General features: G+C 48.3%; 1 protein-coding gene across 1 annotated transcript in view; it reads right to left on the bottom strand.

The window, feature by feature from the left end:
- The window catches only part of Nos1 (nitric oxide synthase 1), a 79,042-nt gene that overhangs the window by 29,839 nt on the left and 22,954 nt on the right, over positions 1-26,249 (bottom strand). Inside the window, exons 3-16 of the mRNA XM_035444176.1 lie at positions 23,470-23,598; positions 21,112-21,257; positions 20,442-20,604; positions 18,957-19,048; positions 16,575-16,716; positions 13,318-13,457; positions 11,561-11,735; positions 8,963-9,064; positions 7,256-7,450; positions 6,668-6,753; positions 4,899-5,043; positions 3,485-3,589; positions 2,895-2,953; positions 1,548-1,649 (exon numbers count right to left, since the gene is read on the bottom strand). Of these exons, the coding sequence (XP_035300067.1) occupies positions 1,548-1,649; positions 2,895-2,953; positions 3,485-3,589; positions 4,899-5,043; positions 6,668-6,753; positions 7,256-7,450; positions 8,963-9,064; positions 11,561-11,735; positions 13,318-13,457; positions 16,575-16,716; positions 18,957-19,048; positions 20,442-20,604; positions 21,112-21,257; positions 23,470-23,598 (1,781 nt within the window). The remainder of the gene's footprint in view (positions 1-1,547; positions 1,650-2,894; positions 2,954-3,484; positions 3,590-4,898; positions 5,044-6,667; positions 6,754-7,255; positions 7,451-8,962; positions 9,065-11,560; positions 11,736-13,317; positions 13,458-16,574; positions 16,717-18,956; positions 19,049-20,441; positions 20,605-21,111; positions 21,258-23,469; positions 23,599-26,249) is intronic.

Below are 26,249 nucleotides of genomic sequence, written 5' to 3'. Positions count from 1 at the left end.
TCTATCTATCTATCTATCTATCCATGTGGGTACACTTGTACATGCATGTAAGTGTGTTGTGCACATGTGTGGGGGTGTATGTGTACTTGTGTGTGGAGACCAGAGGTCTTTGGGAGTCTTCCTCAGGTTGTCTACCTTGTGTTTTGAGACAGAATCTCTCATTGGCCTAGAACATACCAAATAGGTTATGCTAGCTAGCCAGGGTCTCCAGAACCTGGCTGTCCCTGTACAGGGATTACTGTACCCACCCTCCTGGCTTGTCCCTTTCTCTTTCTCTTTTTTCCTCTCTTCCCACTTTGCATTTCTAGAGACAGCGGCTCAGTATGAAGCCATGGCTGGCTTTGAACCCACAGGCATCCTCTGTCTCTGTACTGGGTTAAAGGCATGTACCACCACACCCGGTCACACCATGCGTGGTCCATGACTTTTTAAAATGTGTGTTCTGAGGATGGAGCTCAGGTTCTCACAGTTGTGAGACAATCACTTCACACAGGCCCAGCACCTCCCCAGAGTTTTCACAACCAGGGAGGAAGTTCAAGGCCCAGGCCTCAGCACAAGAGGCTCAGGAACCTGAAACTGAAAGCAAAATCAGTTTCCATCACGACCTTTGCTTTTAGACAAAACAAAAGCAAGGGCTGGCAGTTACTGCTCTGCCAGAGGATCAGAATTCAATTCCTTGCACCTACCTGGAGGCTTATAACCATCTGTAACACCAGCCCCAAGGGATGTGCCTCCCCCTTCTGGCTTCTATGGGTACTGCACACATTCACATAATTTAACATAATTTAAAATAAAAGAAATCTTAAAAAACACAAACCAAATAAAATTCCCAATACTCAACACAAACAACCCTTGCCAAATCCCCTAAACTATCTATCTATTCTGTACAAGACAGAATCCCAATAAACACATTAGAATGCAAAAGGAGAGAGAGAGAGAGAGAGAGAGAGAGAGAGAGAGAGAGAGAGAGAGAGAGAGAGAGAGAAACAAAAAAAGAACATGCACATTCTGGCAGAGCATGTCTAGGCTGGATGCTTTTCAAAGTTTTTGTTCTAACAAGGTTCTAAATACACGGATGTGTATTTTCTGCCCCCAAAATAGGCTCACATTGAGTCACTTCTCCAAATCCGTCATGCAGCATACCAGGGGGGTGGCTGTGTCGTTAGCGGGGGAGGCACGATGGATGGTTGTGGGGTAAAAATATCAGCACGTGTACTGTATGAGGCTGGAGGTTTCTGCCATTGCTTTCCCTGTTGCTGATAATTCCTTCTACCCTCAGCCACAGCCCCTAGAGACTGGCAGGACAGAGGTTTCTCCACATTCGGTTAATGAGAAGGACTAAGGCCCACAGAGGTCAAGAAATGTGCTTAAGGTCTAGAGTTAGTGGCAAGGCCTGGGTGAGAATTCAGGTCTCTCTGAGACTCAAATGTTCCAACACTGGGCATGCATCATCTAATGCATGCCATGCATGCACACACAAGCACACACACATGCACACACACATGCACACACGCCAGCACACATATGCACACACAGATGCTCTCTACCTGTGCTGGCTGTCACGGACAGCAACCAGACCGTGAGCTTCAGAGTCAGCATGGGATAGGGAAGGCCCTTTACGGGGAAAGAAACGCAAGGGTTCCGGGTACCTAGAGGGGAGAATGGATGGTGCCCTATCTCTCCCGGAAGGGGTGGGGAGAGGGGAGCTGCTGTGGATGGAAAGGAGAGGGATGGGGAGGTTGAGGGCCAAGATGCTGGAGCTGGTGGGGAGCAAGTGCTGACCAGAAGATGCTCATGGTTCTGTTCCCTGGGGACCCAGAACCTGGCTTTGGTCCTGTGTTCTCAGGAGGAAGATCCACAGAGACTGTCTCTGTATGTTTCTAAAGTCCAGCCAGTTGGGCATCACACACACACACACACACACACACACACACACACACTCACTCACACTCTTTCCTGTTTATTTGTTTTCTTTTGAGACAGGGTTTCTCTGTGTAGCCCTGGCTGTCCCAGAACTCACTCTGTAGACCAGACTGGCCTCAAACTCACAGAGATCCACCTGCCTCTGCCTCCCAAGTGCTGGGATCAAAGGTGTGCACCCGGCTCACACACATTCTTCAGTGACTGGGTCTGCTCTTTGGAGGCAAACCTTTATTAGTCTCCCTGTGGGGGGGTTCAGTGTGCACGTGTTCAGCACCTCATAGAAGAGAAGGTTCTGGAGATTTCCAAAGATGGTTTGGAGCACAGATGTTTCCACCTTGTAAAATGCATTGAGGGGGAGTCAATTTTATCTTTCCACCAACTGGGTCCTGAGGATCTAACTTAGTTATCAAGGTTGGTGGCAGGCAACCCCCACCCCACTAAGCCATCTTGCCTGTAAAATGCCTTTAGAACCGAGCCCCAATGTGAGATGTAACTGCTTGAAATCACAGGCATCTGCCTTATATCTTATTTACCCTTTGAACTTGACCTTGACATTAGCTACACAACCACTATGAGCCTCGGACGGAAAGTTCTAAGGAGGAAGTGGCTCCCACTGACTTCCAGTGTGAGTTCCAAAGGTTCTTATTGTGAGTGACAATAAGAACCGAGGTTTGCACAGGGCACATAATCTTTCCTGAGACTCTCCCATCTTTTTTTTTTAATTTAGTTCTCACCAATCAGCAAGTTAAGGTAGATATTATAATACCTGCTTGATAGCAAAATTGGAGGCACAGAGGACAGGGGTGTTGATTCAGAGACCAAAACATCAGCCACAGTGAAGCCCAGACCACTAACTGAAATCTGTCTCCATAGGCTGTCAACTATAACCTCACATGAACCCTAGGTATCAAGACATATTGTTCAGTGGTTCCCAACAGCAGCATGTGACACCGGAGGGGACATTCACTTACTTCCTTTCCTCCTGCACAGAGTTCGGGTGCCTCATTTCCATCAAAGCACAGCCAAATTTCTAGAAGTCAAAACAAAACAAATGAAGAACATATTAGTGGGTGGGCACAGGGACTGGGGCCTTAGCTGGTAAAAGAGGAGCCTGAAGTCTGATGGGTAGGTGTCAGGGATAGCCAGGGGTTGAGGTGGGCAGCAATGTGCTAGCTGCAGGTTCAATGTGTGTGTGTGTGGGGGGGAGCGGTCATTTAAGGCACAGGTGTGAACTCTCCACCCCAGTGTGCAAGCACAGGTGTGAACTCTCCACCCCATCCTACAACTGACTTGTGGTCTTGTATGAAAGTACTGCCCCAAGCTTGGAACTGGAGTACCTTAAACCCACAACTCATTGCAGGGACTGTTTAGCCAAGGGACACCAATAGACAAAACTTGATATTGTCCCATTTGCTCAAATTGTATTGAATCAAAGTCTTGGCTTTGGGCCTGGGGAGGGAGGGTTTACTTCTGAGCGGCAGCTGTGGGCGAGGGTCCCAGCTGTGGCTGTTTCCTATGGGAGCTGGGGCCCCATGCTAGGGGCAGGGGCATTCTCTCTCACCTCTCCATTCTCAGGGGGGTCTCCATTGCCAAAGGTGCTGGTGACCACCAAGACCAGGGCTTCGTGCTCCAGGTGTACAATGTCGTACTCCTCCATGGACATTGCCTAGGTGGGCAGGGACATGGGAGAGGGAAGAAGAGGTGAGTGGTGACTGGGAGAGACAAAAAAAGTGATGGGACAGAGGATACAAGGAGCAAGAAGGTGAGCCATTCTGAGTGCCCCCTGGCCCGTGGCCCAGTGTTCTGGATGGTTAGTATTCAGTGGGCCCATGTGGATAGCACTAATGACATTTGCTGGCATGGAATCTTGCTATGGCCACTGGGTCCTGAAGGACAATGGAAACCTGGGCCTTAGTGCAATGAAGGAATTTAAGAGAGTGAATCTTTATGAAGACCCCATGAACTTTTTCTTCTTTGCTTGCATGCGTGTGTGTATGTGTGTGCATGTGAAGGTCAGAGGTTGACATTGGGCATCTTCCTCCACTTCATTTTGAGTCAGGGTCTCTCAGTTGAGCCCAGAGACCACTGATTTGTCTAGTCTAGCCAGTCAGCTTGCTCTGAGGGAAGAATCCCCCGTCTCACCTCCCATGTGCTAGGGCTATAGGTAGGGCACCACACACCTGGCATTTGGTGCTGGGCGTCCAAACTCCAATAGTCATGCTTGGATAACAAGTGCTCTAGGGGCTGAGCCATGCGCCCAACCCCATGTCCTCAGATATTTCATGATCTTGGAGTCCTGACCAGTTAGGCTGGGCATGATCTGGTGCCACCTAACCAGTTTTCCTCAGTCTTCTCTCTAATCCTGCCTCCAGTGCCCCAAAGGGCCCAAGCCACTTGAGGCTGAGGTGCTCACCATAGGGAGAGACTATCACCAGCATCTTAGCATTATTGCACATTTCTCAGAGTACTTTGTAAGGAGCCCTAGCCTCCCCAGATGCTCCACTAGAACCATGGGTCAGATATGTTTAGGAAATACATATAGGTATTAACTTTGCAATTTTTTTTTTTTTGGTTTCTCAAGACAGGGTTTCTCTGTATTGTTTTGGAGTCTGTCCTGGAACTAGCTCTGTAGACCAGGCTGGCCTCGAACTCACAGAGATCCCCCTGTCTCTGCCTCCCAAGTGCTGGGATTAAAGGCTCGTGCCACCAACGCCCGGCTAACTTTGCAAATTTCTAATGCGTGTTCAAAGATTAAAAGCTCTGAAAAGTCCTGATATATCCATGGAGCTGTAGCTATTGAGGTTTCTCACACTGAGCCCTAGAAGGATGGGCTCTCATCAATCAAACATTTTGCTCTAGAGATGGGGGTTTCCTGTGGACTGGACTCTTGGAGACATAGCTGTGTCTGGTATGTATGCAAATATGTGCATTATTTGCCAGGAAGGTCCAGGGAGCTTATACAAGTCATTGCTCACCTTGGCATCAAAGGCATGCTTGAAGATCTCACACAGGGTCTTGGCATAGGCTTGAGATTTGCCTGTCTCCGTGGCATAGAGAATGGTTGCTTTGACCCTCTTGGCCATGGCCTGCCCCATCAGCTTGGCTGAGAACTTGACAGCTCTGTGAGGGAGCAGGTGGAGAGAAAAATGGGGAACAGTGAGGGGACACAAGATGCTAGGATGAGACTTAGGGAAACCCTAGAGACACACAGCACTCCTAAGCTCAGAGACCATATTGACTTGTACATTATTTCCCCAGAGCAACAAGTTTTGAGGTCCAAGGTTGGCGACACGACTGTTGTCGGATGATGGTTTCTAGTCCCAGAGAACCTTGTCACCAATAATCCCCTGGCCCTGAATTAGAGGGGCTTTAGAGATTTTGAGAAAAGCATTCATCTCATTTATTTATTTAGTGTGTGTGCACCGGTAGTCACGTGCTTCTGCCTCAGCCTAGGCATGGAGGTCAAAGATCAGCCTACCAAGTCCTCTCCTTCCATCATGTAGATCCTAGGAGTTTGTAAAGATGCTGTGCCTAAGCTGGGAGAGATTGACATCAAGTTGGAGAACTTTAAGCTAGGGGTGTACTGGCTGGGGAGGGGCAAGCACAGGGGGAGAGGAAGGGGAAAAAGGAGTGGCTGCCCACCACAGTCCTGGCTGCACCCTGCCAAACCTGAAACTTCCCTCTCTGTTCTTACTGGGAATCTCCTAGAAGACAAATTCCTAGATCTCTCCCACCTGAGGCTTATTGGCAGGAAGTTCATCATTTTATAGAATTAGGGAAACCACCCACGCTGCGGGAAGGCTTTGAGCTCAGGGGGAGGAGGGAGAGGAATAGAAGGTCCCTGAAGTCTCCCTGGGAAGGCTGGGAGCACGGAGAACATGTATCATTAACGCACAGGGTCTCCACCCTGAACTTAATAACAGTGTTTCTTCCGGCTGCCTTTCTCTCCTGGATCCTGCAGAATGAAGCAGTAGACAAAGGCTCTCCTGAGACCGTTTGGGGTGCTTTGGAGGAGGCTGCTGGTGAGCCCTTACTGGCTGGAGGTTGGGGCGGGAGGCAGAGAAGACAGAAGGGAGTGAAGCAGGGGTGGAGGGAGAGAGATTGGGAATACCCACCAGGTCCAAGTTCATGGGACCCGGTGCTGCAAGGTGAACAGTGGGAGTCTTGCCTCTGGGGCTCCTAGTATAAATGGTACCTGCTGCACACCTAGAGGCCACATATGAGAGTTCTAGAACCCTGGGGACCAACATAAGCTAGGCTTGTGTCAGTGTCTTCTGCAAACAGAGGCTCCTCTTGAGGGAATCAATGGGGTTTTCCTTCTTGGGACAGACAGTGGTTGGCTCCATTAGGTCATCTCAGTGGTGTGCCATATATGCCAGCTGGACCCTGGGTTGAAGGTGATTCTTTAGTGCACTTGCTTCATAGCCTCCTGGTCTTCCTTTTGGCTCAGTTAAACATGATTATTATAATAATTGATGGTAATAATAATAATTATTATTATTGTTATGTAGGGTCTTGTTATGTAGCTCAGCCTGCCTCACCTATACCTGCTACAGAGAGAGAGAGAGAGAGAGAGAGAGAGAGAGAGAGAGAGAGAGAGGGAGGGAATGTGTGTGTATGTGATGGTGGTGTGGTGGGATGGAAGTACCCACCACCGTGCTGGCACAGGGTACAACCCCTGCCTAGCTCCAGGCACTTCCAGCCTGTGTACAAACCCTTCCATCCTCCATTGTGGGGCACTCACTCTGCCAATTTCTTGAAGCCAATCGCTCGCCGCTTTGTGGGGGTCCCATTAGTGCCCTTCCACACATGGGTGTTCCATGGGTCAGGCTGGGAAGAGAAGCAATGAGACCAGTCACAGCTCTGAGGAAACTCAGTCCCACCTGGAGATGGCCAAGGCAGGTAGGGCTGCCCAGCCCTCAGCCCCACAAGGTAGGAGGAATTCATCCAAGGATCTGTACAAGGTGATGGATGTAGCCTCCTTGCATTGTCCCACCAGCCCTCTGTACTCAGCCCAGGTCCCTTCAGACCCTTTGAAGCCCAGGCTGGCTGCAAACTTGTCCTCCTTCTGCTTCAGCCTCCTGAGTGCTGAAATTCTAGGTGTGTCTCGCCCCCTCCCCTACCCCCTTTCCAACTCAAACTCTTCCTGGATATGCACACCCTCTTCCTGGATATTCATTTCCTGTCTCCGTTAAGTCTCTCAGGCTGATGGGTACATGTGTGTCTACAACACTGATCCTGATAGAGATGGGCCCTAGGGGTTGGGAAAGCTTGGCCCAGGGCAGGGTGGGTCTCATTGTAGAGGGGAGCCCAGGGCAGTATGGGGCAGGACCTGGTATTCAAAGGATGGGGTGAGTCGATAGTTGAGCATCTCCTGGTGGAAGACAGGGGTGATACTGCCCGACATGGGGGGCACAATCCACACCCAGTCGGCGGGGCAGCCCCCTCTGCAGCGGTATTCATTTTCCATGTGTTTGATGAAGGACTCAGTGGCAGAGTGGTGATCAACGATGGTCACCTTGTCACTCTGCAGGAGGAGAGAGGACAAGGAGTCAGGTATTGGGGTACCTTCCTATGGAGTCTGCCAAAGGGCAGCCTTGGGACGAGTCTTAGTCCTTTAAGTCTAATTGTACAGGACAAAGGTTCTTCTTGGTGCTAGTGTGCCCCCAAGTCCCTCCTTGTCAATCCTGTTCATTTTCCCTCCCACCTTTCTTTAGCCAGGGGTGGGGGGTGGAGCCTCAGGCAGGAGCTGGACTCTCAGATCTTTGTTTTTCTTGTGTCTGCTTACTTGTCTCATGTTTTACTTATCTTCTGTAACTATTCATCCCGGTGAAATAAAATCCTCTCAGCATAGTTTTAAGGGGTGAGTTTGAGCTGATTAGAGATCAAAGGAGTAAGCCAGCATGGAGCTGGGCAGACCAGTGTCTGGCACAGGCTGGGGCTGGTGGGCACGGATTCACATGTTGTTTAAGAAACACTGCCCTGACTCCCATGTCTCCTGTGTCCTGAGTGTTCCCACCAGGGCCTGAGTTCTTGTCATTTACACAGCTCCTTAATTCTCCCTGAGGTGGCCTTTTGCCCTGCCATCCCCACAGATTTCCACACCATGACGTTCTGTGAGGTGTCTGAGCTACTCATGTCCACCCAAGGTCTGAATGAATGTGCTTGTCTTCTGTCTACTCATCCTGAGGCCACTGTCACTTCCACGACAGGGCTGACCTCAAGTCCAGAAAGTGGCCGATGAGATCCCAGTTAGTGTCTGTCCAATTGGAAGAACCAACAACGCCCACCTTGGGCTCAAATGCAGCACATTCTGGATGGTATACTTCCCATCATCTTACTATAACTAACCCCTTGTCGGGGACAGGGTGCCATGTGGCTGAGAGTGGGGCTGGGTGTCATCCCTGTGATGTGAACGTCTGAGTCTCTAAGAGATGACAATGCACGGAGACACCGCCATCAAACTGCAGAATCATGAGGATAAGTCCAGGGTTCCCTCCCACTTCTCCGTAGCAAATGTCTACCCTGCCCAGGTCCACAAGACAGGAAGGCATGGGAAGGAAGTAGGTCACATTGACTGATGGGAGCCCCCTGAAGGTGATTTTTTTTTGGTGTGTATGAATTTAAGTGTGTAGGAAGGTGTATGTGTGTGTGGAGGTCAGAGGGGAGCTTCGGTGTCATTCTTCACATGTCTGCTTGAGACAGTGTCTCTCCTTGGCCTGGGACTTCACCAAGCTGGGCTAAGCTGGATGGCCAGTGAGGAGCCAAGGATTCATCTGTCTCTGTTTCCTGTCTTAGCATCGCTGGGATTATGGATGTTCATCTCCTCCATCTGGCTCTCTACATGGGTTCTGGGGGTCGGCTTTAGGATCCAATGCTTGTGAGGCCAGCCCTTTACAATGTGGTCTGAGCCATGTTTCCAGCTCCCAAAGGTGGGTCTTGTTGGTAGAACCCTTGACCCTCTGTTTAGAGTCTCTAGAAAGTTCTTTTTTCCCCTCTCTCCTTTGAGGCTTGAGCTTGGCGCTGAGCCCTAGGGTACCTGGAAGCTGTACAGAACGGCAATGTTGATCTCCACCAGTGCCTGGTCCTTCCACAGGGAGGATGTCTTCCTCATGTCCAAGTCCATCTTCTTGGCCACTTCCTGGAAGGGTGAAGAAAACATAGACTCACAGGCTGGCTAACACTGGATTTCAAAGACAGCTGTGTTGTGAGTGGAGGTCTTAATTATCAACCAGTTAACCCATTCATGGTCTGCCTGACTCACTCACAGGTTCCAAAGATTTGCTATTGACAACTCAGGTGGTAACTAAAGAGAGATGGCTGTCCCTTTAGCCGCCAAACTCATGTGCCAATCAATGGAGGAGTCTGTGTTAATGATTGAGACCCAGAGACCCTGGAGCTAGCTGCTTTCTAAGCCAATGACACTCTGGCAAAATAACTTGAAAGAAATAGGTCCTGGCATTAGTATTTGACAAACCAGAAGTGAACACAAGTGAACACCCCAGTCACAGTGGCAGAGGCCCGAGGCAGATTCCTTAATTAAAGTCATGCCTTTCCCTCCCTTTGTCAAGGCTAGTTGCTGGTGGGAGCCCTGGTCTCATTACTACCCTCAGATGCCACCATCCCTCAATTTGGGTAAATTGCTCCTCAGCCCTGGCTGACATTGTATCCAGCAGCTGGAATTGAAGGACCAGGGTGGAAGGGCCTCTCATTTAAGTCCATGAGGTAACTTGGAGAGCAGAGAGCAGATTCATTAATTCGCTGTCCGAGGCAAAGACTTTTGGTTTAGTTTGGAGCAGAACCGGGGACACTTATGCAGAAAGTGAATGGCTCCTGCCTTATATAAACACGTCTAAGGCCCTGGTGAATTTCTGAAGCAGGGGAGGATACACACAGCTGGGGCATTGTGCAGCATTACTTTGGTTAAAAGAATAAAAATTTGCTGAAAGATGCCCTTTTTGACTTGAAGAAAAACCAAAGCCAAACTTGCAGACATTGCTTCAACTAGGATGCTGGCTAATGGGCAATTTTTTTCTTTCATGCCAGAGGTTTGTATATGCTAGTGTGCATCTAGTGGAATCTTTTCCTGAGCTTTAAAAATGATGATACCCAGGCCATACCCCAGAGCAATGGTATAAGAGTACCATGGACTGGGGCCCTGACACCACTAAACACTCTAGGTGCCCCTCCCCCAGCCAGGCTAATGATCACTGACAACTATTTTCCATAGTGACACCAGTGAATATTGCTTTGTTCTTCATGTTTTTGAAACGGGGTCTTATGTAGCCCAGGCTGGCCTGGAACTTGCCATGTAGCAGAGGACAGCCCTGAACTCCTGACCCTCTAGATTCTACCTCCTGAGTACAGGATTACAGGCATAGGCTACCATGCCTGGTGATGCAAGTGGGATTTAACATCATAAACTTGGTACTTGACTCTGAGTTCTAATCTCAATGTTTCACTGATAGAATGTGATCCAAGCCCAGCCTTGCTTCTCAGTTTCTCTGTAACCTCTTTGGAAACAAGGTCAACAGTTGCAAATCGTTGTTAGGACATTTGCTGATAAACAAAATAACAATGGGGCCCTAGTTCAATGGTAGAGACCTTGCCTAGCATGCTCAAGGACCTTAGTTCAACCCCCAGTATGGTAGAATCAAACAGAAAAACAAAACCAAACAAACTTAATGAACCAAGAGCCCCAGTACTCCCTGAACACACACACCCTGCATGACTTCATCAACTGGCCCTCTAGATCAAGCACTGCTCAACTGCATGGTCAGACCACCCTGGACCAAAATGTCCAAAAGAACTAGGTCTGTACAAAGCATGTGAAACCATTTCAACTGTCTCCATTCCTTGAGCTGTACAGTGACAGCCATTTATACAGTACCTATCCTGCATCTAGAATCATATGTCAGCTGCAGAAGGTTCAAATATACAGAAGGCTCAGTGCAAATACCATAGCCTTTTATGTATGGGGCTTAAGCATGTGAAGTGTGTGTGAGTGTGTGTGTGTGTGTGTGTGTGTGTGTGTGTGTGTGTGTGTGTGCATGTCTGTATACGTAGGGGTGTATACATGTGCATACATGTATGTGGGTGCATATATGTTCATGTAGAGGCCAGAGATCACTCAGGTACCAGTGTTGTTCTTCAGGGGCCACCTATCTTGTCTTCCAAGGCAGGCTTTCTCTGACAGTGGCCTGAAACTTACCAAGTATTCTAGGCTATCTGGCCGGAGAGTTCCAGAGACCCACCTGTCTCCACTCCCCTGGTCTCGTGACCAAGCCTGGATTTTAAAATGTGAGTTCTGGGAATTAAACTCAGGTTCTCATGCTTCAGGTGGGAAGCATGTCACCAACTGAGTCATCTCCCTTCCCATCTGCAGATATTCATAGGGTCCGGGGAACCCTCTAAAGGTGTGACAAGGAAGGACTGTGTGTGCAAGGTGCTCACTCAGTGTTCACTGTGGTGGTGGTGGCTGTGCTATTTGCTACTTCAACCATGGCTAGGAATGACATAGGTGCTTCTGGCATTTCTAGAACATTTATCAGGATCGCAGTTCTACCCACCCCTGTCCAATCTCCCAGCCCCAAAGCTGCTGAGCAGTGTCCATTGTTCCTGCATCAAGGGACCTCACCTCCAGGATGTTGTATCGAGAGTTGTCACAGTAGTCACGGACACCGATCTCTGTGCCCATGTACCAGCCGCTGAAGGGACAGGCGCTGAACTCCAGGCCCCCAATCTCCAGCAGCATGTTGGACACAGCAGGGAGGCCATACCATTTGAGCCCCAGGTCCTTAAACCAGTCAAACCTATAGAGAGCAAATGGCCTCTGCTCAGCATGCATCAGCTCTGATAGGCAAATGGGTGGGTGCATCCTCCTTACGTTGGGGATGCTCTAGGCCAAGAACCCGCTAGGACCATGCACAAAATCTGATTATTGGTAGGTCTGTCTCCCCAAAATCCTCTTTCCTGCACCCTCACCTTTAAATCTATGCTTGATTCCAAGCATAGATTAATGTTTCTTGCTCTGGGAAACTTCCCCGGTGTCCTGCTGGGTCCAGGTGACTTCACATTTTTCTTTTTCTGTACCTTTAGGCACTGAGTATTTTAGGAGTTGCTTTCCTATGGTCTTCCCCTCTTTGATGCAAACCACAGAAGCAGGGACACACTGGGCCCCTAAGCTAGTGCCATGGCTGGATGGAATGAGGACTACAAAGTGGCTTGAATGGGCCCAGAAATGAACACAAGCCAAGTACACCTAGACTTCCGGTATGTTCCAATGTATCAGGAACCCCAGGACATGTGTTCCCAGTCCATGGAAGACTCAGGCAAGGCAGGTGGGGTGCCAGTGCCAGGTGTAACATGGCAGGTCCCTCAGAGACTTAGCCAACAAGGTCAGCACTGTTATTTGTATATGGAATATTTTAAATGAATCCACACTTTAAATTTTTTTTTTTTTAAAAACTCTTTAAATAGACAGGTTCCCTCTTGTGTGACTCACCTGTCATCACACCCTCATGCCAGGTCTGAGCTGAATCCTGGTTTTATTTTAAAAGTGAAGATATAGTTCACCATAGATTAAAAATAATTAACTTGATTCTTAAGATCTATTTTGCACATTACTTAACTTTCTTAGCAACCTTCCTTGGGTTCTGCTCCAGTCTAGCACCTCATGATGGCTTTCCTTCATTCATTTTATAACTGCATTTATTTATTTGTGTGTGCGTTCAGATGCGTGCTCTAGAGGATAGCTTACAGGAGTCAGCTCTGTCTTCCGCTATGTGGGACACCCAAGAAGTCAGTCTTGGTAGCAAGCTCCTTTATCAGCTGGGTCATCTCACCAACCTAGCACTTCCTTTACTGTTTATTTTTTTGTTTTTTTCAAGGCAGGGTTTCTCTGTGTAGCTTTGGAACCTGTCCTGGAACTCACTCTGCAGACCAGGCTGGCCTCAAACTCACAGAGATCTGCCTGTCTCTGCCTTCCGAGTGCTGAGAGAAAAGGCGTGCACCACAAATGCTACCTGCTTCTCTGACCTTGGTCTCCTGTCTGAACTTGGTTCACCCAGGATCAGTCATGGTATATAGCTCCTTCCATTGAATGCCTGTGTCCATAGCAAGACAGTAGGTGTGTCTACCCTTGTGACTCCCAAGGGCCGGGCAAAGGGCAGGAGGTCATGAGGTTGCTTAGGAGCATATGCATTTGATGGCTCAGGCTGGTTCTAAGGGACCCCTTGTGTCCCAGTCTGATAGCCAGGATGGGATCCAGGACCCTCTTGCTGTCAGTTGGAGCTAGGGAGAACCTGGGGTGGGGTTGGACATGGGGGTGGGGTAGGAGATGGACAGAGGAGGTCATCAGGGAACCACCCTCCCTCCCAGGGTAGTTCCTCTTACTTGGGGTGCCTGATGGGTACTTCCAGCACCAGCTCTGGGGGGATCTGGAAGAGCTCAGGGTCATTGCCATTGGCCTGGAGCAGGAGCGGCAGGACGTCGAATCGGCCTCTTGGGGCTTTCCAGCCTTGTTGTATACAGATCTACAAACAGAGTACCCCTGTCACATCTCTGCCCCTGCCCCTCCAAACACAGCAGGCACAGGGGCTGGGGCAAGCAGAGGTCCTCACACAAGCTCTCTGGGTCCTCTCGGTTTTGAGAGGTGCTTTAAAAATTAATAATAACAGCTTCCTTTACAAGCTCTGTCTGACCTCACTATAGAATCAGGGCAACTTCTCCAGGGGACACAGGTCAACGCTCTTCCAGAAAGGTTCTCCTGTGCCAGCTGGGCATGCTGAGGAGATAAGGGCTGGGTTTGACTCACCATGATTTTCTTCCCCCACCACCCCCATGTAGCTTTTATGTGTGGTGTTAAGTGCAGCAAGATACAAAGAAAATCTCCAATGCTGTGGGCTCACTGTAGAAGACACCTGCACAGCTGTCCACAGGCACAGTGAGACACAGGAGTTAAAAGTGTTCTGGAAGCCTCATTAAAAAGAAAAACCCAAGAAACGACGCTCATGTCATTAGCATACTCATTTTAAGCTGTGAATTTTAGATCCAGCAATGTACTGCACACAAATAATAATTCATTAATAATGGATTAAGGTTTTAATCAGACATTTGACACTAAAATTAAATAAAACACCTGTTCATTTACCAAATCTATTAAATCTACGTTTATAGACTATAATAAAGTACACTAAATATCAATATTAATTTACTAATTGTATACATTTTTATTATTTGATTTTTAAGTTCTCTTTCTGTGGTGTGTGTATATTACATGTAGGTGTTTATGTGTGTAGGCTTTCAACCTTATTTTATTGAGAGGGTCTTTTTAAGAAAACCATTATTAGCCGGGCAGTGGTGGCGCACGCCTTTAATCCCAGCACTCTGGAGGCAGAGGCAGGTGGATCTCTGTGAGTTTGAGACTAGCCTGGTCTACAAGAGCTAGTTCCAGAACAGCCTCCAAAGCCACAGAGAAACCCTGTCTCGAAAAACCAAAAAAAAAAAAGAAAACCATTATTATTATTATTATTAATTTTATTTTATGTGTGTGGGTGCATGTCTGTGTTCCAGGTACATCCCTGGTGCCTGTGGGGGCTAGAAAAGGGCATTAGATTTCCTTGAATTGGAGTTATAGACTGTTGTGAGTCACCATGTGGGTGCTGAGAACAGAACCTGGGTCCTGTGGAAGAGCCACCAGTGCTGTTAACTATAGAGCCACCTCTCCAGCCTTGAGGGTCTCACTATGTAGCCCTGACTGTCCTGGAACTCACTGTGTAGACCAGGCTAGCCTCAGAACCCAGAGATCCATCTGCCTCTGGCTCCCGAGTGCTGGGATGGAAGATGTGTGCTCCCATGCTGGCCTCTACCATGTTTTTTTGAGACATGGACACTGACTACACCTGCAGTGGCCAGACTGACAGCCAACAAGTAGGATCCTCCTGTCTCTAGATCCTCTGTGATGGCACTAAAGGCATGTCTCACTGTGTCCAGCTTTTAATATAGGCGCTGGGGATCCCAGTTCCAGACCTTCAAGCCTGCACAGCAAGGCATTCACCTACTGAGCCATCTCTCCAGCCCTATTTTTGTTTTGAGACAGAGTCTCACTATGCTCACGCCTCTTCCACTTCAGTCTCTGGAGTGCTGGAAGTACCACCATGATGCACAAGGAATGACAAAATTGTTGAAATAAGTGAGTATATTTAAATATGATACTTAGTAGAAAAATTAACTGTATCGAAACCACCAACTTTCTTAATGTATCCATATGCTAATTTGCTCTACACCACCATTATAATTTCAAAATATACTCAATATAAGACTGTTAATGAGCCATTTCCCTGTTTGTTTTTTGTGGTCATCTTGGTTTTGGCCAGCTGTGTAGCACGCTTACAGCCACATGCATGCATGGCCACCATCAGGAACACGAAGGGCTGCATATAACCAAGTGGTCAGGATTGGGATGTTTCTGTGTGTGGTGTGTGTAGAAACAGAAGTCCTACATCTTGGCTTCAGGAGGACGCAACCTGGTCAGGGACTGTACTGGACACAGATAAGGAGGAAGGTTGGGGCACACGGTCATGTTCAGCTAAGCAGGAGCCAAGGTCAGCCAAGTACATGCTTAGCAGTTAGCACTCAGCCAAGTAGAACGGAGTCTAGGGAGTCTGGCCCAGGCTCTGAGTGCACAGGTGCGGCTCCTGGTTGCCCTGGTTACAGTCAGTTCTCAGGACGATCACATTTCAATGAGAAAAGCCTTGTGCATATAAAGTCAGCACACAGGGGTAGGGAGAAAAGCAGGGTGTGTGTGTGGTGGGGTGGGGTGGGGTTGAGTAAAAGGGGACCTGGGCATTGGCATCTGTCTGCTGTGTATCCCAGTCAGCATAGTCTATTTGCTAGTGCCTCTTCTCTGAATTGCGTGTCATTATGTCCACACGGAAGGGACCCTGGGAAGGGAGATAAGGCAGATTTGGGTCTCTTGGTAGCTTTTGTCAGTTTTGGTCCCCAACACTGTAGTATACAGATGCCTGGGAGAGTCATGCCCACTCCAGGAAGAATTGACAGCTTGAACATTTTTAAAAATTTTTTTCAAGACAGGTTTTCTCTGTGTCACCCTGGCTGTCCTGAAATTCACTTTGTAGACCAAGCTGGCCTCGAACTCACAGAGATCCCCTGCCTCTGCCTCCTGAGTGCTAGGATTAAAGGCGTGTACCACCACAACCTGGCTCAAACTATTGATCGACACATGAAGGAGTTATGTATGTCAGTTCAGGAAACGTGTGTAGGGATGTGGCTTCTCTGGTCAGCATTTCTGCCGGCGGGAGGCTGGGAGACCTTCCCTAGGGTCCCAGACATTCCTTCCTTCATTCAATAGTTCAGGACAAGTTCCTGGACATTGGCAAGACTCAGTCTATTCAACTTTGGGGACAGAAGCTTCCGTGGGAGGGCTGTGCCTGCCCATTAAAATGGCCAAATGCCTGCATTGGCACCAGAAGGACAAGGTCGAGGGTCGTCATGTGCATGAGCTGGTGTGAGGAGTGAGTCCTGCATTCCTTGCTGGCTGGCCCCTCCAGCCAGGATAAAAACATTAACTTGGGAAAGCACGGGGGATTTGAGAGTCCACCCAGGGATGGGGTTGGTGCATCTATGCTCACCTCTGTAAACTGCACATTCGCAGGGTCCCCCAAGGTAGAGCCATCTGGCTGCTTGTAGCCGGCATAGCGGATGAGCTGCGAGTTCCACACTCGGAAGTCATGCTTGCCGTCAGTCCTCTGAGGGAATATGGTGATGGCCGACCTTGGGAGAGGGGAAAGGACACGAGTCACGAGGACCGGATTTTCCCTTTGGAGGATACAGTGACAAAGCTTGGGGATCAGATGTTCAGGTCCCTAGCTGTGGAAAGGAGTTGAGTTACCAGCTCCTGCATAGTCTGTGCAAGGTGGAGGGCAGGAAACACACATCCTGGCCTTGAAGTTGTCATCCTGGCCTTAAAGTTGTGATCCTCTGCCTCAGCCTCCCTAGGGCTAGAATGAGCAGTAGGTGCTACCACACACTGCAGGAAATATGCCTTCCTGTCTGAACGTCATGCTCCATTCTTCATCTGAAATCCCTCTATGCTGACCCGGGCCCACATCCGAGGCTGCACTAGAGTCTGCCTCCATGAATGGCGTCTGAGATGGAGTTGGCTGGACCCTGTTTCTGAACACATTTTGTAGGTTTTACTCCCCAGGCAAGGGAATGAAGCATTAGCTACTGTAGGCCATGATAGTACTGATGCTGGAGAATGAGGATAGAGTCTGGGCTGCAGGCAATTCATGGAGCCAAAGCCAATGTTCCACACCTCTTCATGAAAAATCTCTGCAACACATGGGAGACAAGCAAGCCGCCTTCCCTCTGGCACGAGGACACATGGCTATGTCTACAGGTGGCCACCAGCCAGAGCCTGTTTGTATGCATATATATATATATATTTAAGAAGCCTGTTTATAAACAGCAGAGCCACACGTTGTGAGTGGGGTGTGATACTTACTTTCCATGTGCGAACTGAGATGAAGGGAGATGGGAAATGTGGCCACGCCTCCTCGACTGCTTTTCTGGAGTTACCTGAGGCCCTGAAGGCCGGTGCTGTCGAGTCACCCACTCGGGCACAAACTATTTCTGCTCCTGCCATATATCCTCCTATATCTATCCTATAGTTTTTAGACCCAGGATTTAAATCTTAAGAAAACAATCCTAAGTCATTATTTTAATTAGCTCTCAATGAAATTCCTCTCGTTGAACACAGCAGAGGTGTGCTGCCAAGTGTGAGTGGCCCCCAACTCTTGCTGGCTCACAGTATTCTTTGAAAACCACCAGAATAGCCCCTAAGCAACTTGAGGGCTTAGCCTTGGCAAGGCCTGCCATCATTCAGGGTTTAGAATATACTGGAAGTATCTCTCCCCCTCCCTCTCTCTTTCTCTCAGTGTGTGTGTGTAGGTATCATGTGTGTGCATGTGTACATGCATGTACACAGAGGCCAGAGGCCCATCCTGCTTTTTGAGACACGGTCTCTCAATCATCATGCTAGGCTGGCTGGACAGCAAGCCTCAGGAATCCCCCATCTCCATTTTCCCAGCACTGGAAATGTAAGCCTGTACCACAATATCTGGCTTTTTAAGACATGGGTTCTGGATTTGAACTCAGACCCCATGATTGTGCAGCAAGCACACCTCACCAACTGAGCAGTCCTCTCTAGCCACTTGAAAGTTCTTTGATGCTTTCTCAGGGTAATGCTACTTAGCGAAGAGTCCTAGATATGAATTCCTCACATACAAATGATTTCTGTCTCGATTGGTGGCTTGCAGGGGGTGGGGGGGGAGGGAAATCCTTGCCTGAGGCAGACAAGCCCCTTCTGTATGAGCTCAGGGCAGCCCAGGGCAGCGGGTTTGTGGGAATATCCCTGAAATAGCCTTGGGTGTTTCTGAGGCAGGATTGATTTACAGCAGCAAGGAACAGATGTCACCAGCGGGACTGACAAGTGCAGCCAGCTGTGTGTGGATGGGGCCGCATCTGCGAGGGAGCAGCTGAGGCCAGGGTGGAAATCGCAGATCAAGGTACCTCCCTGGCTCAGCTGGTTCCTGTAGCTGTGTTCTTTGTATTGGCCCAAGAGTCCAAGGCAGGGCTAGATGGGGCAGAACTGGAAGGCACAGTGTCCCGCAGAATGGGGGGCAGCCAGAGGGTGGTCTGCTGTGAGAGTGGCTCTATTGGAAATGGGAGTTTGTTTGTTTATTATTTTCTTCTTTCTAGGAATCCTAACTAGTTTTCTGTCTTCTCTGTGGGTGGCAGGGAAGAACAGTCCATTGTGACTCTCAGTTTTTTGTTGTTCTTTCCAGCAGAGGAGGGGTGGGGGATAAGAATACTAGGCCATTTCTGCCAGCTTGGCTGCCACCCCAGGAGAGGAGACAGCCTTTTCCTCTGGCAGCTGAGCCATGCCCAGAACTAGGACTCCATGCCACAGGGACATCACCTGTCCACCCCTACCCAGCAGGACAACTCACCTGAGGTTCCCTTTGTTGGTGGCATACTTGACATGGTTACAGATGTAGTTGAACATACCGTGGGCTGTGGTACAGTCTCTGGCATCAAACACCTGCAAAAAGTGCATGCTAGGATTGCTGGCTGCCTCCTCTCTCCCTGGCAGCCCCTGGGCAGACTTCTTTTCTAGGGGACCCTGAACTCACAGCAGCTGCACCCCTCTCCTAGATAGCCACCCCCCTCTCTTGAGGTTGAGGCTGTGTAATTTTGTATTGCCTTTTGATGGGGGATGTCCTTCTGTGTATATGTTTCTCTTATTGATTGATAAATAAAACACTGTTTGGCCAATAGAGGCAGGAAGACAGTGGGTCTAGGAGACAAGGAGAATTCTGGGGAGAGGAGGTGGAGAGAGGCACCTCAAGGAGGAGATGCAAAGGGATGCCATGTAGCCTCCGAAGGAGTAGCAGGTCCGGGCATTCTCTGGTAAGCCGAGACCACATGGAAATACATAGATTCATAGAAATGTGTTAATAATTAAGACAGAACTAGCCAATAAGAAGCCCTAGCCATTGGCCAACATTTTTATAACTAATATAGCATCTGTGGGTTTTTTTGGGGAGGCTTAAGGGTGGTGGGACCTGGCAGGACAAGAAACTCCAGCAACAGCCTTTTGTTTTTTTCTATGCTAATAACTAAGGGAATATCCCTAGAAGTATGCATGGAGGGCAAATGACTAAGAGGGTGGGGTGGTGAAGAAAGGAGTGAGCTGTTATGGTTATATTTTCTGTGGGTCAGCAGGCATTTAGAAACAAGCAAAAACAAACAAACAAACAAATAATCTAGAATAGAGGGTGGCTGTGGGGGCTCACGGGATTCCACTCTGCCCTGAGGAGCTACTGGCAGTTGATGGCTTCTCACTTCCATTGGTGACATAACACTGGAAAGCTGACCATGCTCTAGTGAATAACCCCACACCCCAGCTCATGCCATATCCCAGATCAAATCAGGGGGCCACAGCACATAAAAAGAAAATACAGGACATAGAAGTAGAAGAGGACCAACTGGGAGTAGGAAGGTGGCAAGAGAAGGGAGTAGGGAGTGAACATGATTAAGATACATTATAAAGTGAAAAGCCATATGAAATTCCAGTATGCATAATATATGCTAACACAGTCCATCGAACAGAAAGTCTCCATCCTACAAACCAATCCACTTGTAACATTAAATTACTCCCCAGGACAGACTCAAACCAGGCATACACAATGAACACCTTCAGGGAGTGCAAGAAAAAGAGAGTGGGGTGTTCAGCAAAGGGATAGCAAAAGGGAGTGGTGGAGTCCTTGGCAAATAGGACAACCTGAATCCTACCAGGAGGCATGGTAATTTCATTCAATGAAGAACAGGGTTCTGATAGATCGCCACCACACTGGATCTCTTTAGAAGCTCCACTTGTACCCTTGGCTTGTTCCATCCCAGATGGTCTTCCAGGCATCTGCTGTCAGACCTACCTGCAGTTTGGACCACTGGATCCTGCCCACACATCGAGAGGCATTCCGCCAGGCATGCTTGGCGCCATAGATGAGCTCGGTATCCTTGAGCTGGTAGGTGCTGGTGCTTTCGATCTCCTTGTTCACCTCCTCCAACCTGTCCATGTGGGCCTTGGAGCCAAACCTAAGGGAGAGGGGCAGGGAGGGGGCCGAAATGTGATGGCTTTGAAGCGTTCTCTCTCTCTCTCTCTCTCTCTCTCTCTCTCTCTCTCTCTCTGTGTGTGTGTGTGTGTGTGTGTGTGTGTACGTGTGTGTTCGTGCATGTGTGTGTGCATGCATGTGTGTGCATGCCTGTGTGCATGTACATGTGTGTTTGTGTATGTGTATACATGTTAAAGGCTCTGTGCGTCTAACAGGTGACGTAGGGAACAGTGAGGGTCCTCCTCAATCTCCCTTTCTTACTTTTTGAGTCAGGGTCTCTCATTGAACCTGGAATTCATTGATTTTGCGAGGTTGGTGATCCAGTGAGCTCCAGGGACCCATCTTCTCTGCTTCCCCAGCAGTGGAGTTGCAGACACATACCACATATGCTCTGTTTTCACAAGAGTGGTGGGGATCTGAACTCAGGTCCTCACACTTAAATGGTGAGCATTTCCCCCACCAGTCCAACTGCCCAGGTCCCCGTACTTGCCTTTTGATGGATGAGTAGTATTGGTCGAGAAATTCTTTGGCTAGTGGGAAGAGCTGGTCCTTTGTGCGGACATCTTCTGGTTTCCGAGTATGTTGGGATGGCAGCATGATAGAGCCCATGCAGATATGCTCTGTGCACCCCGTTTCCTGGGGGCAAGAGGGAGGTGAGTGAGTGTCTGGCTTCCAGCCACATCATGGTTGGCAGGTGTCATGACTGAGGACTGGGACTCTGGACTCATGATCAGGTTGACTGGGCCTTCTATCCCAAAGGGATCTCCCAAGCTAGCTTCAAAACATTCCTGGACGTGATTGATCACAGCCCCCGAGGAGTGGTAGGTGTGTTTTAAGGTGCCCAAGGTGTTTGCACTAGTCAGGTAGGGAAGGGGCTCTGCCACTGGGACACACAGCTACTGGTCAACCTTGTGTCTGTCTGCCTCTGACATCTCTACCTGTATCCTTTCTCTGTCAATCATCTATCCATCTATCTACCTATCTACCTATCATCTATATATTATCTATCTATCTATCTATCTATCATTTATATATTATCTATCTATCCACCCACCCACCTATCTATTTCCTATCTACCTATTATCTATTTACCTATCATTTACCTCTATCTATCTATCTATCTATCTATCTATCTATCTATCTATCTATCCTCTATCAATTTATCTGTCATCTATCATCTATATATTATCTATGACCTATCATCTATATATTACATATATATTCATCTATCATCTATTAATCTATCATCTAGGTATCAATCAATTACCTATTGTTTATTTTCTATTGAATCTATCAATAATTTATTATATGTCAATCATCTATCATCTACTTATCACCTATCTATTATTAATCTATCAATCATCTATTTATATACCTGTCTACATATCCTCTATTATCCATCATTTACAAACTCTATTTTGTATCTACTATCCATCTGTTCAGTTCATTATTTACTCATCTATTTATCATTGATCGTCTCTCTCACTATTATCTATCTATGTATATTTCTATCTATCTGATTTTTTTTTGTTTTGAGTCAGTGTCTCATATAGCCCAGGCTGGCCTTGCTTCCTGAGGTTGGCCTTAAGTTCTTGATTTTCTGCTTTCGCCTCTCAAGTGCTAAAAGTACAGGTGTGTGCCATTACACCCACTTCCAGAAAAACTTTATTCTATGTTGATCAAAGAGAACGAATAATGGCGTTGTCATTTTTCATCATCATTAGATATTGTTGGCATAGATACTATTATTATTACTGAGACAGGGTCTCATATAATAGCCCAGGCCATCCTATATGGCCAAGGCCAATGGTGACCTTTAAATTTCTGACTCTGCTGCCTCCACCTCCTGAGTGTAGAGATTACAGTCATGCACCATCACACCACTAGGCAAGTGATAGGCAAGCACTTTAATTGACTCTACCCTAGCCCCTAAGAATGCGTCTGAATACACCCTATGGTAGATTGATGTTGAAGGTGGCTGTAGCTCTTCCCTTCAGCTCACACTCATTATTTGTGATGCGATTCTGTAGCACCTTTCCTGAGATGCAGTTGGCCCCTCACCCCTTGAATCCTGGTTATTTTGGACCCACAGAATCTGGTAGGAGTGATCCTGGGCCATGTCCCAGCCTCGGTCTCAATAGTTTTGTATGGTAATGGAAAATAAATAGATCGTACACTTTTCTGCAGCCCTGGGGATAAACACGAGCTTGTTTGCTGGAAGCGAGAGACCACATAGAACAGAATCACCTCTGCCAGGGCCATCCTAGAGCAGCCTGGCCTGAGCTGTCCTCTCATGTGATTGAAGATACATGAGATAGACCCCATCAAATTCAACCATTTCTTTGCCAGGTCTTCAGAGCCACCTGGCTTGACTGTGGACTTCAAAAAAGCAACACATAACAGTTGTTTTCAGCTTGAGACTCACTTGTTATGTTGCACTAGCTGACAGATACAACACTCCTTCAAGAGGCTCATTTTTTTTTAAAGCAAAAATGGAAGGCAATGGGTTGAAGCATTGAGTATTAAGAATGTGGTAAAGAACAGAGGCCACAGTGTGAAATGAAGGAAGGGTTGGTTCGATATCCGATCTGTGATCACACTGTAAGAGGCAAAGAATGTGTGAGGACCCTTCAATTCTGCTAGAAGCAAGATGTTCACACATAAAAACCCATCAGTGGGGCATCCAGGGAGGTATGAGGCAATGCCTGTAGACCAGACCCTCTGGCTGTCACAGTGTGAGTGAGGATTCTGGTCTCATGGGAATAGGTTGTCTGTAGTGTTGATCATAAGATCCCCCTCACACAGATGCCCCTCCTGCCTCTTGTGAGGTGTTATTCCCAACACTCACCAATGTACTCTTAAGATGCAGTGTGTCAGTGAGGACCACGTCTGTCTCCCAGTTCTTCACCTTGAGGAACCGGGGGCACCTGGAAGGGCTGCCATTCTTGGTAGGGGACTGTTTCCCCGAGGCAGGGGGCTGTAGATGAGAATGAAAGTGATCCATGAGATAGGGCCTGGAGGGGCCATGATATCTTATCTGGGACTTGCAGGGTTTGCTCCTTTTAGGTCACCCATTGCCTTCACAGAGAGAAGACCCCAGCTTTCCTGGGTGCCAGGTGTGAGGGTCCCAGAAACCAACAGCTCTGCCTATGCAAAAGACACACCATGGCATGGAAAAATGTTATGAATTCGATCTTGGGGTAGGAGGCAGAAGATCATAGGTGATCACTCCAGTGTCTGCCACAGAGTCAAGAATATCTAGAACAGACTATACATTCCAATATCCAGAATACCTCATAGCCGGGGAACATTAGTCCAACGAATAAAAGACCGAGGGGAAACTAACACCTGTTGAATAGTTACAGTCCTTAGGGTTGTAGAAACCGGATCATTTGCTTGGTGGGGACACCCCCATGTGAAAGGCAAGCCTGGGAAGGGAAGAATTCTGAGCAGTGAGACTCACACACTAACTAAGTTCTAACACAAGTTCTTAAAAGCCACGTCTCATCTCTTAACTCAGAACTCACTGTCAAACCTACTCAGTGAACAGACACTGGCTACCTCAGCCTCCTGAAGCAGGAGAGAAAGAATACTGTTGCAGGTGGGATGAGAATGCAAAGGAAGGGAGGGGTGGAGCCTTGGTGGAGGAGGAGAGGTGAGTGCAAGGGCCTGTGGTCAGGATGGGCTTGCTAAGTTCAAAGGACCAGGGGGCTGGGGCGTTGGCTCAGTTGGTAAAGGATTCACTTTACCAAGTGCACCCAGCCTGAGTATGATTCCTGGAACCCATATGAAAAACCCAGGCATAGTGATGCCAGGAGGGAGAATAGAGATGGGAAGGTTAAAGGTCAAGCCCATGGCTCACGAGCTTGGAGAGGCTGAGGCAGGAGGACAGCCTGAGTCTCTGAAGATCAGCACTGCTTTCCTGCCTCAGTACTGGGTGTCACTCAAGCAATCTAGTGTCCCTCTGGGCTGCTTGCATTGGTGCCCTGGAGACTGAGTGCCAGCAGGAATCGCAGAGGGAGCCATGGACATGGTTGTCCCATCAGGATGGGAGGGTAGAGGTTTGGAGGGTGGTAGGGAATGAGGACAAGCTGTGGGGTGTGGCTGGTCGATGGGTTCTTCTAGCCCTCACCACCAGGCAGCTGAGAAGATAACAGACCAATAGGAGAGCCCGGGTAGCACACCAGATGCCTTGCTGGGCTACTGTATGTAGTTGGCTTTGATGTTCTAATTAGCCATCAGTGACACTGGATGACCTGGGAGGGGATAAATAAGGAGAGAAGTGTAGCAGACAGGGGCCCTGTGTATAGGACACAAATGGCTTTTCTGAGTGGGAACCAAGGTCTCTGCTCAAAATGCAGATTAGCACACGCAGGAACGTAAGGCTGGAGTGGGCACGTGTGGACTGAGGTGGTGGCCATACTCACACTCGGCCTTTCCTGGCTCTGTGTCTGCTGTGGGATGATGGAAGCTTCCAGGTGGGGGAGATGCCTGCTCTACTTGGAGGCCTTCTAAAGTATGAGAAGAGACAGGGCAGTCACAGACATTGTGAAGATTTCCTGAACTCACTCTGCTAAGGGGTTTGTAGAAGCCTGAGAGAAAGGCCTGGGTACTCAGGCTCCAAGGAGGCTGAGGGCTCCCACATAGGTGACAATGCTCACCCCATAATTGGGAAGTAGGTATGGCTCACTGACTGTTCTGAGGCAAGGGTCTGGGCTCTGTAGCCTGTGGGACCAGCCAATGCCTGCCTATGTGTTTCTGTAGAGCATATTTTCCCATTTTACAGGGTTCAAGATAAAAACCTGAACAACAATAGTATTTTATGTTTCATGAATGCTATATGAAGCTCAATTTTCCATGGTAAGTTTTTCACTGGTCACCCTGTTGCCTGTTTCTTTTGTGAGGGACCAGGACTGAATCCAGGCCTTCATACACGCTTAGGTGAGTGTTTCCCACTGAGCTACATCTCCACCCTTCGAGACAATTCTGTTAAGTTTTCCAGACAGGCTTTACACTCACTGTGTAGCCCAGGCCAACCCTGAACTTGTTATCCTCCTACCTTAGCCTCCTGAGTAGCTGGAGTCATGGGCCTCACCTGTTCATGGTTTCTTGTGTTATAATTATGTTGTAATTATGATAGAGTCCCCAAAGCTAAGGATGTCTCCAATCTTGCCACTTATTTTGCTTAAATGCCATTGGGTTGGAGATCTTTCCAGAATTTCTAGGAAATAGCCCTGTGTGCCCTGCTTTCCAGTGATTCTAACCACATGTTAAACACCTTCACAGCACTTAGCAAGCCTGCAGGTGGGCTTTTGTGCACGTGTGTGTGTGTGTGTGTGTGTGTGTGTGTGTGTGTGTGTGTGTGTGTGTGTAGAGGTCAGAGGTCAACCTTGGGTGTTATCTCAGGCGCCATCTACCTTATTTTGAAACAGGATCTTCTACTGGCCTGGAGCCCACAAGTAGCATGGACTAGCCAGCCAGTGAGCCACAGGGGTCCACCCTTCTCCATTTCTCAAAGTGTAAGTTATAAGTCCAAGTTACAAGCACCATGTCTGACTTTCTTGTTTGTTTGCTCTTTGCATCCTTGAAACCGTGGTGTGGCCTAAATGTACAGGGACTCTGGTCAGA

Source organism: Cricetulus griseus, chromosome 4, assembly GCF_003668045.3.
Source record: "Cricetulus griseus strain 17A/GY chromosome 4, alternate assembly CriGri-PICRH-1.0, whole genome shotgun sequence".
NCBI lineage: Eukaryota > Metazoa > Chordata > Mammalia > Rodentia > Cricetidae > Cricetulus > Cricetulus griseus.
This window is presented reverse-complemented; position numbering and strand designations above follow the sequence as displayed.